This window comes from Myiozetetes cayanensis, unplaced genomic scaffold (assembly GCF_022539395.1).
Source record: "Myiozetetes cayanensis isolate MyiCay16 unplaced genomic scaffold, myiCay2020 scf18, whole genome shotgun sequence".
Classification (NCBI taxonomy): domain Eukaryota; kingdom Metazoa; phylum Chordata; class Aves; order Passeriformes; family Tyrannidae; genus Myiozetetes; species Myiozetetes cayanensis.
In genome coordinates this window covers 293633-307236 of record NW_026087389.1, presented here as the reverse complement: position 1 = coordinate 307236, position 13604 = coordinate 293633, and the positions used below count along the sequence as shown (strand labels likewise).

General features: G+C 44.4%; 1 protein-coding gene across 10 annotated transcripts in view; it reads right to left on the bottom strand.

The window, feature by feature from the left end:
• Positions 1-608: 608 nt before the first annotated feature.
• Positions 609-13604, bottom strand: part of TMCC1 (transmembrane and coiled-coil domain family 1) — a 114188-nt gene continuing 101192 nt past the window's right edge. For all 10 annotated transcript variants that reach the window (XM_050312717.1, XM_050312723.1, XM_050312715.1 and 7 more), the window contains 2 exons: positions 7323-7458; positions 609-4798 (listed from right to left, as the gene is read on the bottom strand). In XM_050312717.1, the coding sequence (XP_050168674.1) occupies positions 4484-4798; positions 7323-7458 (451 nt within the window). In that variant the 3' untranslated portion in view covers positions 609-4483. The remainder of the gene's footprint in view (positions 4799-7322; positions 7459-13604) is intronic.

Sequence of the window (13604 nt, the reverse complement as noted above, 5' to 3'; positions counted from 1 at the left end):
TGCTGTCCTGCCAGTTGCAGCCTTCTTTGCCCAAGCTGAGCCAGGGCCCAGAACTGCTCCATCACAAGCTCCCCATGAGACACACAGGTGAGGCTACAATTGCACTTGGCTCTGCATATGCAGCACACACAGAGCTGACCCTGCAACCCCTTAAGGACAAAGTCCACAGAAGCAAGGGTCCTTCTCCTCTGGGGCAGGGTAGATCACAGACCAGATGTGGGAAAATACAGGACCAACTGCTGGTCCTTCCAAGACAGACACCTCATGGGTAGGTCACCTCACTTGATTACACCCCCCTGCAAGCAGAGGGTGGCAGGGAGGGAGGCAGACACACCGTGATGTTCGAGCCAGCAGGGACCCTGCCAGAGGCTGTCCAGGCTCGGGGGAGGCCGGAAGGGATCAGATGAGGAAGAATGCAGTGCTGCTGCTCCTCCTCCTCCTCCACCCACAAAGATCAGACACTGCTGCCACTTTATTCTTGCTGTGCCCAGGTGGTGCATGGCTGACTGTAGGATGAAGAACTTGCTCACATTTTGAGCTCTTAGGGCTCAGCACAGTTTGAACAATCCCCGCCCTGTCCCTTTGGAAACATCCAAAGTAGGCCAGTGTTAATAGCTGAGGTCTTTATTTAAAGTTTTTATATACAGTAAAAGTGTCACAGATAAATCTGTGACAATCAGACAAGACAAATGTAAATCTCTCTCAACAATTAGCAGCTTAAGATCTATAAACTACAGTGTTACGTTCACAAGTGTCATTTCTGTACTTTTCAACCCGTGCAAGTGAGTTTTTCCGTTTATTTTCTTTACACTTTTAAAACACACTTACAGCTAAATCAATTGCCTACAACTATACCACCTGGCATACACAACACAGACACACAGGGTTTGCAACTCCTTAGCCACATTCAGAATTCACTTAAAAACTGGCAAAACTACTCAATCTCGAACCCTTTGTAGCCTGGCTTCTTTTGTTAAAATGCCTTTTTTTTTTTTTAAATAAAAAATGCATATTTTCAAAGCTGTCAGACAGTGCTTTCCTGTCCCAGTGTAACACGTACACAAGTCAGCAGTTCATTTGATCAGACCTATGCGCACAAGGGATTGGAATAAATCAATGGAGTAACTGCTGGGAGCATGTTGGGTATCATTAAACTAAACTAATAAAAGAAGAAAAGAACTTTATGAAATTTTAAATGGTAATTTTTTTTGCATCAAGATATTCTTTCTTTGAATTGAAGGAAACAGGGGAAACAGATGAAATTCATTTGAACTCTCAAATGTCAGTGAGGAGCTGCTGCTTTTGAAACTTACGCAGTCCATTATATTTTTTCCTTTTTTACGTGCCAAGGTGATAATGTGCTACAAACACATCTAAGCAATTTCTGTGTCTTTTCAACTCTGAATAAGAAATGTTTTGGGAAACATTCTGCAGCTCTTGAGATGGTCACTAAAACATTTGTATCTACAAAGAAGGTTGTTAAAGGTACGCACACATGCACTCACATCCGCAGCTGAAACTGTCCTCTGTGTGTCATCCAGAAACACTCCATCAGGAAAGCAAACACAACCACGTACAAGGAAAGGGAGCTTTAAAGCTAGAATCACATTTCCAACAATATCATTATTGTTAAGCTATCAGAAATCATCACAGACCTTCAAACTGAAGAGGGAGAAAAACCCCAAAATGTTCTGCTAATTCAAAAGGCAAAACACATGGCAATTGTGTTAGGATATGAAAAGTGGATGCAGCATCATACATGGCATTACTGCAGACAATTTTCTGGAATGGAAGAAACTGTCGAGAGAGGAGACAGACACTTTGTCCAGACTCATATACACGGGGCCTCCACCAAACAGTTCTGAGGTGTAAGTTTCTATTAAGCCTGCACCTTCTAGCAAATTAGCAAATAGTAATTATTGAATATGACAGAGTTGAGACGCTACATGAAATCAGAATATAAAGAAGAGGGACAAAGACTTCCTAAATACTACAGATGAGGGGCACTGTGTGTCCAGATTGGCTTTTAACTCCTTCCTGCTCTGACCACATAAAAACCTCCCATACGTAATTCTACTGTGATCAAAACTGAAAAAAACAGAGGTAAAAAGGCCAGGTTCCAGAAATAAAGGCAACAAAGCATTTCACTTATGTCCCAAATCAGTTCTTACTGCTATTGACACATTTGTTTCTGACAAAACTGTGTAATAGGAAGCCAATAGTTACCCAAGAAACATGAGTCATCAGAGAAGGGTGGCAACAGACCAGAGCCCCACTGGAGCAAGGAGCAGGGCCAAGGGGAGGAATGGCCATGCACCTTTGCTCTGGCTGTGGCACTGCAGAAAGCAGAAGCAGCATTGGCCTGAGTCAGCTGCAATTGGCAATTTGTATTTTAAGTAGGACAGGAGCAGACTAGTGCACATGGTGACAGAGAGGTGTGCTGGGATCCCTGGAGAGGGGGCACCTGAATTTCCTCTGACTACAGAAAAAACCTTTGGAGGAAGCAAGATGGTTGGACGGTGGACAGTTTGCCTCCACTGGCAATCAGAAAACCCTCAAGACTGTTAAACTTGTTTGAGGGAATTTCTCAGAATCTGCATCACAGCACAATGTCTGTACAGTATGTGTCTATATATATGTACGTGATGTAATGTCTCATAAATGTAAAGGTATGATTTCAACTGGTTTAGGTCATGTGGGCAACATCTGGTTCCTAGAGGGAACCTGATCCTGGAAGGAAGAAAAATAGTAAGACCTAACTAAACACCATAAATGGTTTTGAAAGAGAATCATGGAGTCTTTTGGGATTTCATGAAGACAGAAGATGAATCTTGGCATTGTTATGGTGAAAGGGACAGCAGTTAAAAACCAGCACAGAGTGAACACAGATTCCTTGGACATGAGGGCTGCCTGCCTGTACCAACAGGTCACCAGCAATGACATGCTGAGAAGGCTTGGGGTTACATTTGAGGCTGACATTTCCTTTAGAGCTTTGCAAAGGTGTCTGCACCAAGTGCTGGCTCCTGTGGCTGAAAAAAGAGGATGCTCTCTTGGCACACCACAGACACAGACACACAAATGATCTTACCAGAGCCTTACAGGAGGAAAACTTTGGTTTCACTTTTCTGGGGTTTCTTTAAAAATTAGAGCTACTTCTGAGACAACCATTCTTTTAAGTGGACTGTTGAGTCATTATTTCTTTCCTTAAAAGAACCTGTCTTTTCCCTAAGGAAGGGATGAACAGAAATTCCTTCTTCTTACCCTGAGGCAGGAATGAGAGATGACATGCAAACAAAAAATATAAACATACTATCCTTCACATCTGGAAAAGGAAAAAAGCCTTGCATGACAAAAAGGTGTGGAGAAGACAGATGGTTTTTGATGATGCTGCATCTGTATGCTCAGGAGGACAGACAAATAGCATGTGAACAGCACCGTGTTCGACAGCCTGGCACTAGAAACTACTCTCCGCCCTCCTCAAAACTGCGTCAGGATAAGACACCTCACAATTATTCACACATTTCTTCATTTACAAACACCACTTCTTTATTTGAAAGAAAAAAAAAAAGTAATGACCCTCCCAATCCCTTCCAAAAAAACCCCCAATAATAATAATAATTATAATAATAATAATAATAATAAAAAATCCTATTAGAAACAATAAGGAAGCACTGAGAGTTTGAGTATTACACTCTTCAAGTATGCTGTTTGGATTTTTTTTAAATCTGTGAATATACATATATTAAAAAAAACCTTAAAAGTGCGACCAAGGGCTTCTGCTTAAAGATAAGTATTTCAAGGACTACTTCAAAATACTGTAGCACGACTGTGCAGTTATTGTGTATGGCATGAGGCTTCCACTCCATACACTCAGCCAAGTTAGCCAGCCTTACAGAAAGTTACTGAAGTCAGGTTAGCACAAACGGTGAACCCAGATGCTGAGCTGAGAGAGATCCACGCCGTTTTTCTCTTGTTAAGGAAAGAAACCACTCTGAACGCATACATTTGGACATGGAATGTGATCAGACTTCACAGTAAAAGTTTAGTGTTACAGGTTTGCTGTGGTACCATCATTCAAGGCTGTGCACTAGACTGAGCTTTGATCATCTTAAGCTAACCACGTTCTCTTCTTCCTGACAGGTTTAGTACAGTAGTTCAAGCCACAATTTAAATTGCCCGTTGGTATGCTCCAAATTTCTGTATTTTATTAATTTCTTTTGTACATTTTAAAGAATCTTAAGATTTGCATCCAAAGAGAACCATGCTACATAAAAATTATCCAGGATTCTCGCCAAAAGAGTTCTTGAATAAAATCTAAAAAATACTATTGCAATGCATCTTGCAGAGAAAAAATGTTATTTTAAATGTAAACAAATTCACTCGGACACTTTAAAACTTCAGCAGAGTAGTTGCTGACTAATCTTTGCCACACTTGCTCACCAAGAGCGCCGGGAGGGAGCAACATAGCCCATTCCTGCCACCATCATCTGGGGGGAGACAAGAACCGTTCCAAGTAGCCGGTGATGGCGTCCCAGTGCTTCCACAAAAAGGCAATGAAAACCACTATAAATAAAGTGCTGAACGTCCTATTGCGAGTCTTCATGAGGGGCACGACACAGTTGGCCACAGTGGAGACGAAGACGAGAAGGACAGCCATGACAGCCAGCAGGATGTTGATGAACTTCCCCAGCAGGTTCCTGGCTGTGGCATTCTCCAGCCCCTCCAACTGCACCACTTGCTGCTGCTGCTGCTGCAGTTCCATCTTGGAGATGCGTGTCTGGCACGCTTCCAGCGCCTCCTGTGGGCAAGAACACACACTGGGTTACACACATTCCACAGGTGTCACCGCACAGACTGGGCCAGGCCAGGGTCAGCATTCCCACAACTTACACAGCTCCTGACCTGAGCAGACATAGCGGTGCCATTTCCCATGCCTAAGGGTGAAAAGCCCCTCACTAACTGAGCGCTGCAGTCTGTAACACACGGTGGCACCTCATCTGCACCCAAGAGGCTCAACAGAGAGGTGCCAGGTTGGGTAGAAGTTGGGCTTTGTTAGAACACACCCTTCAATGCCACCTTGCACCGTCAGCTGCCAGACCCTGCACATGGTGCTATGGCCACCCAGACCCACCACATCCTTCCTCTCTCACTGTCAGACCAGAGGGAGGTGGGTATGGCAGCCCTCAGCAATCCCACAGCCTCTGTCCAGAATGGGGGGGCTATCCTGCCAGCTGGTTACTTCAGCTTTGGTTCCAAGAGGTCACTGAGAGGACAAAGGTGCTGTACCTAGCCAGAAATCTTTGTCCTCTTCTAGGATGTGTATTCCAAAAACCTCCTACTTCAATGGCTTGTGCTTATCTGGCCCCTCTGCAGAAAACTAGTCAATCTGGAAGAAAACTAAGTCAACAAAAATAACTACCCAAAGGCTCAGCTGTGTTCTGCTTGCTTAGTGAGCTTGTGAGCTCAGGGAAAGGTCTGAGGAGCACCAGGGCTGGGACTGCACAGCTGCCACCGCAGGAGGAAGATCTCTTCCAGACTGCAGCAAGCTGTGGCACTGGCACAACTCCAGGTGACACTGGGAGGGCTGGGGAAAGATGTCTAGGAGAAGGGTAGGAAGCATGAGATTTATGGAACTGCCTCCAGGAAGAAGTAAAGCAACAGGACATGGAGGGAGAAGACTAACCTGCAGAAAACCAGCTCTCCAAAGCCCTGGTGATTTGGGGGGATTTTGTCAGAACTTTTCACTGGGCCAAACCTCAACTGGACCAACCCAACCTGCACTAAAACACTGACCATATGCAACACAGTGGTCTAGGAAGAAGGAAAGAGGTTTTATGGCAATTAACACAAGGAGATACTTCCGCTTTTGAAGATACAAAGTTACAATTTTTCCACTAATCCTCAGTTAGGTTTCTCAGGCTGACTTGCAAGTACCATCTGCAAGTCTGCAGCAAAGCAGCAGCTTCTCCCAGACTGACCATTGAAAAAGGAACCAGGACTGTTCCTCTGCAACATCAGCCCATGGTCTTATATAGTTTTTCATGTAATAAAACTTAACACTTATCTTTTCCCCAGCAAGGCTGAGGAATAGGCTGTCCCAAATTGCAAGTTTTCACTAAAAGCACTGAATCATAAAATAATTAAAAAAAGCTATGGAGAAATCCCCACTTAACAATTTAAGTTTTCACCCTTACTTCTTTCTGCTGTCTGAATTTAGACAGGAGAACAAAACCTGACCCTTATAACACACCCCCAAGGGAGAGCCTCCTGTTTCCATGGCTGGAGGCCATGGCACCACTGTCCACAGACACCAATTTATTTTAACTTTAATTTAACAGTCACTGTCAACTGCTACATTTCTCATTGCATCACGGTTGTGGGGGTCGATGAAACATGCGGGCTTTTCTTAGGTTATGGCCCCTGAAAGCACAGGGCAGAACTGCTCAGCTGCCTGAACAGCAACAACTGGGAAGGACTTTTGACTCAACGGGACTTGCAGCTGGATCCACAGGCGTGCCAAGAGCACAGCCTGCTTGGTCTCCAGAGTAAATCACCTGGTTGAACCACCTCCAGAGATGAAAAGAGGGAGAATTTTGACCTACAATTCTCTGCTCACACTAGAAATATCTTGTGTCAGTGATCAGAACTGAGATGTCTGCTAAAACTAGCAAAGCAATTACTTAAAATGGACAAGACACTTGTTCCTGAATAGGCCTTTCTCCACAAGGGTCAGCAGCTGCTTTGCTTTGTAGAAAGGCCTCCAACTTCATGATCTCTGTCTCATACCTTTTTTTTACATACTGAAACTTCTCTTTAAAAAAACACTTCCTTTTATTTGGGCAAAGCCAACAGAAAGAATTGTTTCCTGACTCAGTGCAGTGCATACATAAAGCCATTTTTCCTTAGACGTATGTGATCATTGCTGTAAAACTAATGACACAGAACCACACCCCAGGGCCCATATACTGGGAATGCTACTGTAAAAAAACATGTTTGGGTCACGGCTCGTGAATGTCTAACACCCTACAAAGGCCTTGCACAAAGAGTGGGTGCTGGCTCCTGCTTTGCTACAACTGATTCACAAACTCCACTCTGGCTGAGCAGCGGCTCCCTCTGCGCAGGCCCTGCTTTATAGAGGTTACCTGGATAGATACCCAAGGGTCACAGATGGAATAAGGCCCTTTCGGAATGTGGCAATATACAGTTTAGCAATAAAGCTACAAGGATTAAAATCAAATACTGAAGTGCAGGACTATTTCAAAAGTAAGTTCCTGAAAGAGCAGGCAGAGGGCAGGATTTGGATCCTTGCTTCTGTCACCCACCTGGATGTCCCGGGCTCGCTCGTAAGACTGATAGGCAATCTTTTCCTCCATGCTGGCCAGCTCCTGTTTCAAATTGAGGATCTCATTCTGGTGGAGCTCAGTCAGGTCATTTAACTGCTCTTCAAGTCTTTCACATCTAGAAATGACAACACATGGTGCAGTGGCTTTAATGAGAAGAGGATGGCAAAATGACACCAGTGACCACCAAGGAACAAAGACCACAGCCCGTGCACTGAAACCAGCGGGGCTGCCTCAGTCAGCACATAGCACACACTGTCACCATGGCCCATCTCTGGGAATTAGTCCTTTCTACCAGGTAAACTCTGTGATCCTGCTCCTATCCTGGAATAAACCACACAATTACGTGACAACTGTCAAGTGATGCAAGAAATCAAGGACAGAATTAAAATAAACTAATGTATTCCCCAAACTTCTGTGTAAACCAAACAGTTCCCTTCTAATACCATAAGCTCTTAAGCATTTTCATCTACACTCAGAACAGTAATGGGCATAAAAATGACACAGAAATGACATGTGACTCAGAGAATATGATGTTACTGTCTGATCTCTGCATGAGGTCACAGGGATCTTTGACTTGTTTTTTTCTTTATCTCCCATGAATGATGCAACTTTACAAGCAAATACCATTGTATTATTTATAAGAAGGACACATGAATCACTAACCTGCAGGCTTATTTTTAAGTTTGGTCTTGGTGAATGCACCAAGAGCAGTCCTGAGGAAGAGGGCTGCCCAAAAAAACCCGAGTTACAACAAATCTGAGAGATACAGTTCTCATCGAGGGAGTTTTATATTTACTTACATGATAGCTCTGATGGTAACAAAGGCGTGGGCACAGCTATAGTAGCCATTTTCCACTCTAGGTGTTTTCCACTCTGATTTACACTGTCCACTCCTTATAACAGACAGCAAAAGCTTACCACACAGCTCTTACCATCCGAACCTCGATTCTAATAACCAAGAAACTTCTAAGGAATTAACCACAAGGATAATTCCTTGTTTAAATTTTTCCTTCTGACTCTGCCTGAATTTAATTCATACACACACACACATAAGATGAATAAACAATATTTATCTAGAATGAAGAATTTAATTGCAAATTTTGGAACAAAAACACAAATCCTGCTTCTGTTTTTTAGGATTTTTTTCCCCCCAAGTTTTTTTTGGTGCTTCACAAGCTAGTTGTTCAGAATCTGTAGTCAAAAGCTAGCCTTTAAAAAGTCTTGGGGTTTTGTTCTTAATGTACAAGTCTGAAGAGAATTTTCATTTCTGTTCCCAATGCAATATTGCTTTAAACTAAGGAGGAGTCAGACACAGCATGACAATTTGCAGCAGCAAAACGTGGTCAACCAGTAGTGAGACCAAGACAACCACCAGCCAATATGGCTCAGCCCAGCAAGGTGCCACAAGAGCTGTGCAACCTTGCTGAGACACACCAGAGAACTGGTTTCCCCAGACTCAGAAGGGCATGGCCGTGTGAAGACTGATTAATAAAGAAGGAGCCCAGATAATTAATATTGCCATTTGTTCCCACACAACAAAAACAACTTGTCAACAACCAAGAAATCATAACTGAACCCACTCTAAGTCTCAAAGGAAGCATCAATTACTTGAAATACATCCAGTCTGTTAACATATTACAAAATTCTCCAGTGGGTTTATTACACAAAAAGAGACGCATTTCTGAAAATAGCATGATTGTGTCTTTTAACCTCCTCTCGCACAAACACCCTTCATAAAGTGGCTGTTGCCAGGCAGCTTAAATCCTGTTCTCTAACAAGAAACAACTGTATTTTAATAACTTCAAAAGTACCTCAATCTACAGGAAACATAAGGAAACCCTGCAAATCTGTACAGTTAAGAGTTTAAGCAGAACAGGATTAGCAGAAGGGTTGGTTTCGATTCTCCTGCCCTGAATGCCGGACAACCAGCTCATTCATGATCCACACCCTGCTCAATCCCAGAACTGCTGCCATTTGCACCCAAGAATCACCTGTGCTTCTAGAACCCACTGTGTCAGGCAACTGCTTGAACTGGGTTATTTAAAAAAACCCACACCCCTGCCCCCACTAACCTACCATGACTTATTTTTGAAATGACACGGCCTCCATTCAGCTGCTTTTCAATCCTTGTCCTATTACCTACAATTTAGAAAATTATTTTTTTCCTGTTGCTTTCTATTAGTGTTCAAATTTGAAAAGCAAGGAGACGTTCATGTGACGTTCATGGGCCCAAAGCCAGGGTTTCCCTGTTGAAAGTGGGTTCACATCTAACTGGGACTATTACAGAAATAAAAGGGATAGGACACCAGTCAAGTCAAGGGGTTTAAGACGATAGGCATCCCTCTAACACGAGTGCCAGTGTTGAACTCGTGACACTGAACAGACTAAACTTGTCTGTGAGTATATCACTTTATTTCAGATATGGAAAACTCCTCTTTGGAGTGAAACTCCTTCTTAAAATTACCAGCCTCTAGATGAACAAGCACCGTCACAGAAATATTTCTGTGCAACAGACCAATGTCACCTGTCACAATTATCACAGAGATCACCAGAGCTGTTTCTATGGACACAGTACACTGCTGGGGCTCAAGTGTGGGATATGGGAACACTTCATTTCAAACAGTCACACTGGATTTCCACACATTTTCTGAGGCTCACTGCGTGGAAACTGGGGAACTGGTCTGAAAAAGGCTCAGAAACACAGTTATGACCATCTCATTTTTTAAAAAGCTTTAAAGGCATTTTAAAGTAATAGCTCCAAAATACAAAGTTAATACACACATGGAAGCCCGTGGAAGGGAGAGGGACGTGATGAAAAGGACATTTTATCTGCACATAGTGCTTGTTGACTAAAGAAACTCTGACCAAACTGATGCTAAAGACCTCTGCAGTACACTGTGAACAGAGTTTAACACCTCTCTTCAGATGTCTCTCAAGATGGACTTATTTTTTATAGCTACATCATACAAACTTCCATGTGATCTTTATTTGTCACGATATACATCTTTATGCTACTGAACACACTGCTTCCAATAGTGGAGTAAATAGCTAAAAGCAGTACCTATTTGTAATATACTCCAAGTCTTCTACCTAGAGGATACGCAAGGGACAGAGTTTGCTCCAAAGCTGCTCTCAGTGCCCACATACCAGGTCTGAGCCTCCCTGGGAAGAGGACAGCTTTGCAGGGACATTTCAGTGCTGTCCTGGCTGGGCGAGCACCCACCTGGACCGATGCGCTGCCTTCACTGCCCATCCACACTCCAGAAGAGCCTCGTCAACCCTCCCAGACCTCCGAGATTTAGTTCCTTTGATCTATATTAAAACACGCCACGAGGACAAACTGAAGTCCAACAATTAGACTACATCAAAACTCAGAGAAATGGAAGCACCAGCAACTACCATTTTGGCTGACAGATTTCTCCTGACAGGAGGGTGGGAGACCTAAATGCCCTTTTCTAGGATGTCAGGCTTGGGAAGAAACCCAAACCCTCAAACTGGCCACACTCCAAATACATGAGCTCATGATTTCACTGTGTACAAACAGGTTCCTAAAGGGACACACAAGATGAAAATACTCAGCAGGAACTTTATTTTAGTCTCAATAGCACAGAAAGTCCCTGTTCATATCAGTAAACAACTGCCACCTTCCGACAATGAGATAAGCAATAGGCCAGTTCAGCGCCTGCTCCTGGTGCAGGAGAACACGATGGCCAAGGTGCCGTCAGACTCTTCCTTCCTCAGTGGCTCAGCCCCAGCGGAGCAGAGTGGTGCTCCAGGGCTGGCACGCATGGGGCAGTGCAGCCCACCCTGGCCTCACCTTGATGCCACCAGGCCAGGCCAGGCTGGCCCTGACACCCAGCAACACCAGGGCAGGAGAACTGGAGCAACTGCTCCAGTGAGTTACTGCCTCAGAGATAGTTAGCAAACCAGCAGCTTTGTGGAGTTACGGGCAAGATCTGGAAGCAGGGAAAGGGAGGAAGGAGATGGAGAAGGTAATGGAAAACCCACAAGGCAAGCCACGACTGATAAACAGAAACTGCACAAACACACAGGGAAAAAAAAAATCAGAACGTGCAAAACAGTAGAACATCTAAGAAAGAGGAAATGGACAAAAACCAGGTGAGAAAATGTCACGGTGCATGCGTTGTTCCAGCTTCCAGGTACAATGCAAACACTGTCACCTGAAAAGCTTCTCCAAATAGCTTCTCCAAAAACCTCTTTTTTTTTAAGCTCTAACTCAACTCTGTGTTTGTTTTTGAAAGCCTCCCAGAAACAGAGCAGACTTAGGAGGTATTTATAGCTTTTAAAACCAGTTATGATTAATTTGAATCCCCAGCCTCCCAGCACCAAACCACAATCTCCTTTCCCATCTTTTAATTTTTTTCTGAAGAGAGAGGTTCCAGTTGGAGGAACAGGTGCCACACCTCCCTGCCAAGGCAGCAGCAACCTCTGCCCTTGGACACATCACATCACCTTCCAGTTCTAGCTTGACGTTAGCTTTTATCATCATGACAGTTCAAAATACACAAGCTATCAAACAAGAATGTAGATTTGTATGGTCAGGTAGTCACCTCACTGTGATTAGCCCATTAGCTCTCACTGATCGTGCAGTTACCTCCAGAGACAAGGGCACTGAGAGTAGTTGAACTGATCCTCCTTAAAGGTCACACCTTTAATCTATTTGCATAAACAGTCCAAATAGCAGGTCTAAACTACTGTATTTTTAAACTTTTATAAGCCAAGTGCAGATTCTTCCAGAAGCTTTTCACTCCAGGCTGCCTTGGTTAGTGGTTGGGCTCTGGGCTCACCTCAGGGGAGTGCTCTGTAAAGGTTAATGGCACATGACAGGTATGACTTCACAGTGCACTAGTACGGGACCTACATGAACCTTGCTCAGAGGTGTCGGACAGTAACCAGCCAGTTTAGCTGACAACATGCATCAGTCCCTAAGGTCTGCCATTGTACTTTCAGGCCGATCCTTCAGTTGTGCTGTGCTTGCATATAACATTCCACCATGAATGGCTGCTGCTGTATGTGTGAAACAACAACCTACACAGTAACAGACAACAACACCTCTGCTGGGGAGCAGAAGATCCAGCTCCACGCCACTTCGGGATGTGACTTGATGACAATGAGTCACTAGGAACCAAAGTTGCTGTGCTGGGTGCTGGTTTCAGTCAAACCACTGACTGTTGCAAAGCAGGATTAGAAAGTGGTGTTGGTCTGGCTTTGTTTGCCCAAGCTCTGCAAAGCACACAGAAAGCTTGCTGCCTCTACCAGATCCTAGCAGGCTAAGCCTTTTCCAATGTTTTTCCAATGATTTGGCACCAGCATGTCTAAAGAGCTGTACGGCAACTCCATGTTAAGCTGCATAAACCAACTCAGCAACTGGCATGGGGCACTTCAGCAAGCCTGTCCCCACGCACCCGCAGCAGCTCTGCTGTGCCTTGCAGGTCGTGCTCCATAGCCTGGCGAAGCCATGAAGACCACAAGGAACTTCCTGACAGCTGCCTGCTGTCCTCCACCAGAATGAGGGCTTTGGCCTTGCATTTGTTATTTAAAGTTTAAGAATCCTGTTGACTTAGACTGCAGTGTCTTGCATGCCTGAAGAAGGGTAGCTGGTAACTCTTTCCTTTGAAGCCTGGGGACAAGCTCTTGCTCCCAGTGTGTGATGGGGAGGACACCAAATTTCTGCCAGACAGCATAAGGCAGCCTGCTGAGAGCCTCTTCCACCCATCTAGGAAGGGGAAGCATTCCCTCAGCACCCCTCCATGGGTAGCTTTCCTTGGTGGGGAGGTGGGGGCAGCCTCAGGGTGGTGGGAGGCACTGGCTGCCATGCCACACTGCCAGGCTGTCTCCCTGAAAGCCACTGTCCCCTCTCCCCTTTGACTTCATCAGGGACCAGCAGTAGTGCAGCAACTGCCCCACCTCTCCATCACTTTCAGTGAGGGGAAGGACAATGGAAGCACAGGATACCCACTTCCAGAGCCCCATAACCTCCACAACAAGCACACTACAGTTACTAACAGTAACTGCATCAATCCTGATTTTGGGACACCTTATTAAAACTCTTTGGCTTGACTTTTTATCTTGAAAACAATGTGAAATAACCTTTTTCCTTGCTATTTCTTTCTTGTAAAGAAAGAGAGATGAGCAGTAAGATAGCAACATCTACAAAAGACAAAACCGGGAGGGAAAAATCCTGAGAACACCACGGAGCTTCTCACCTGAATCAGGCTGTTGGAAACAGCCTACCGAGCA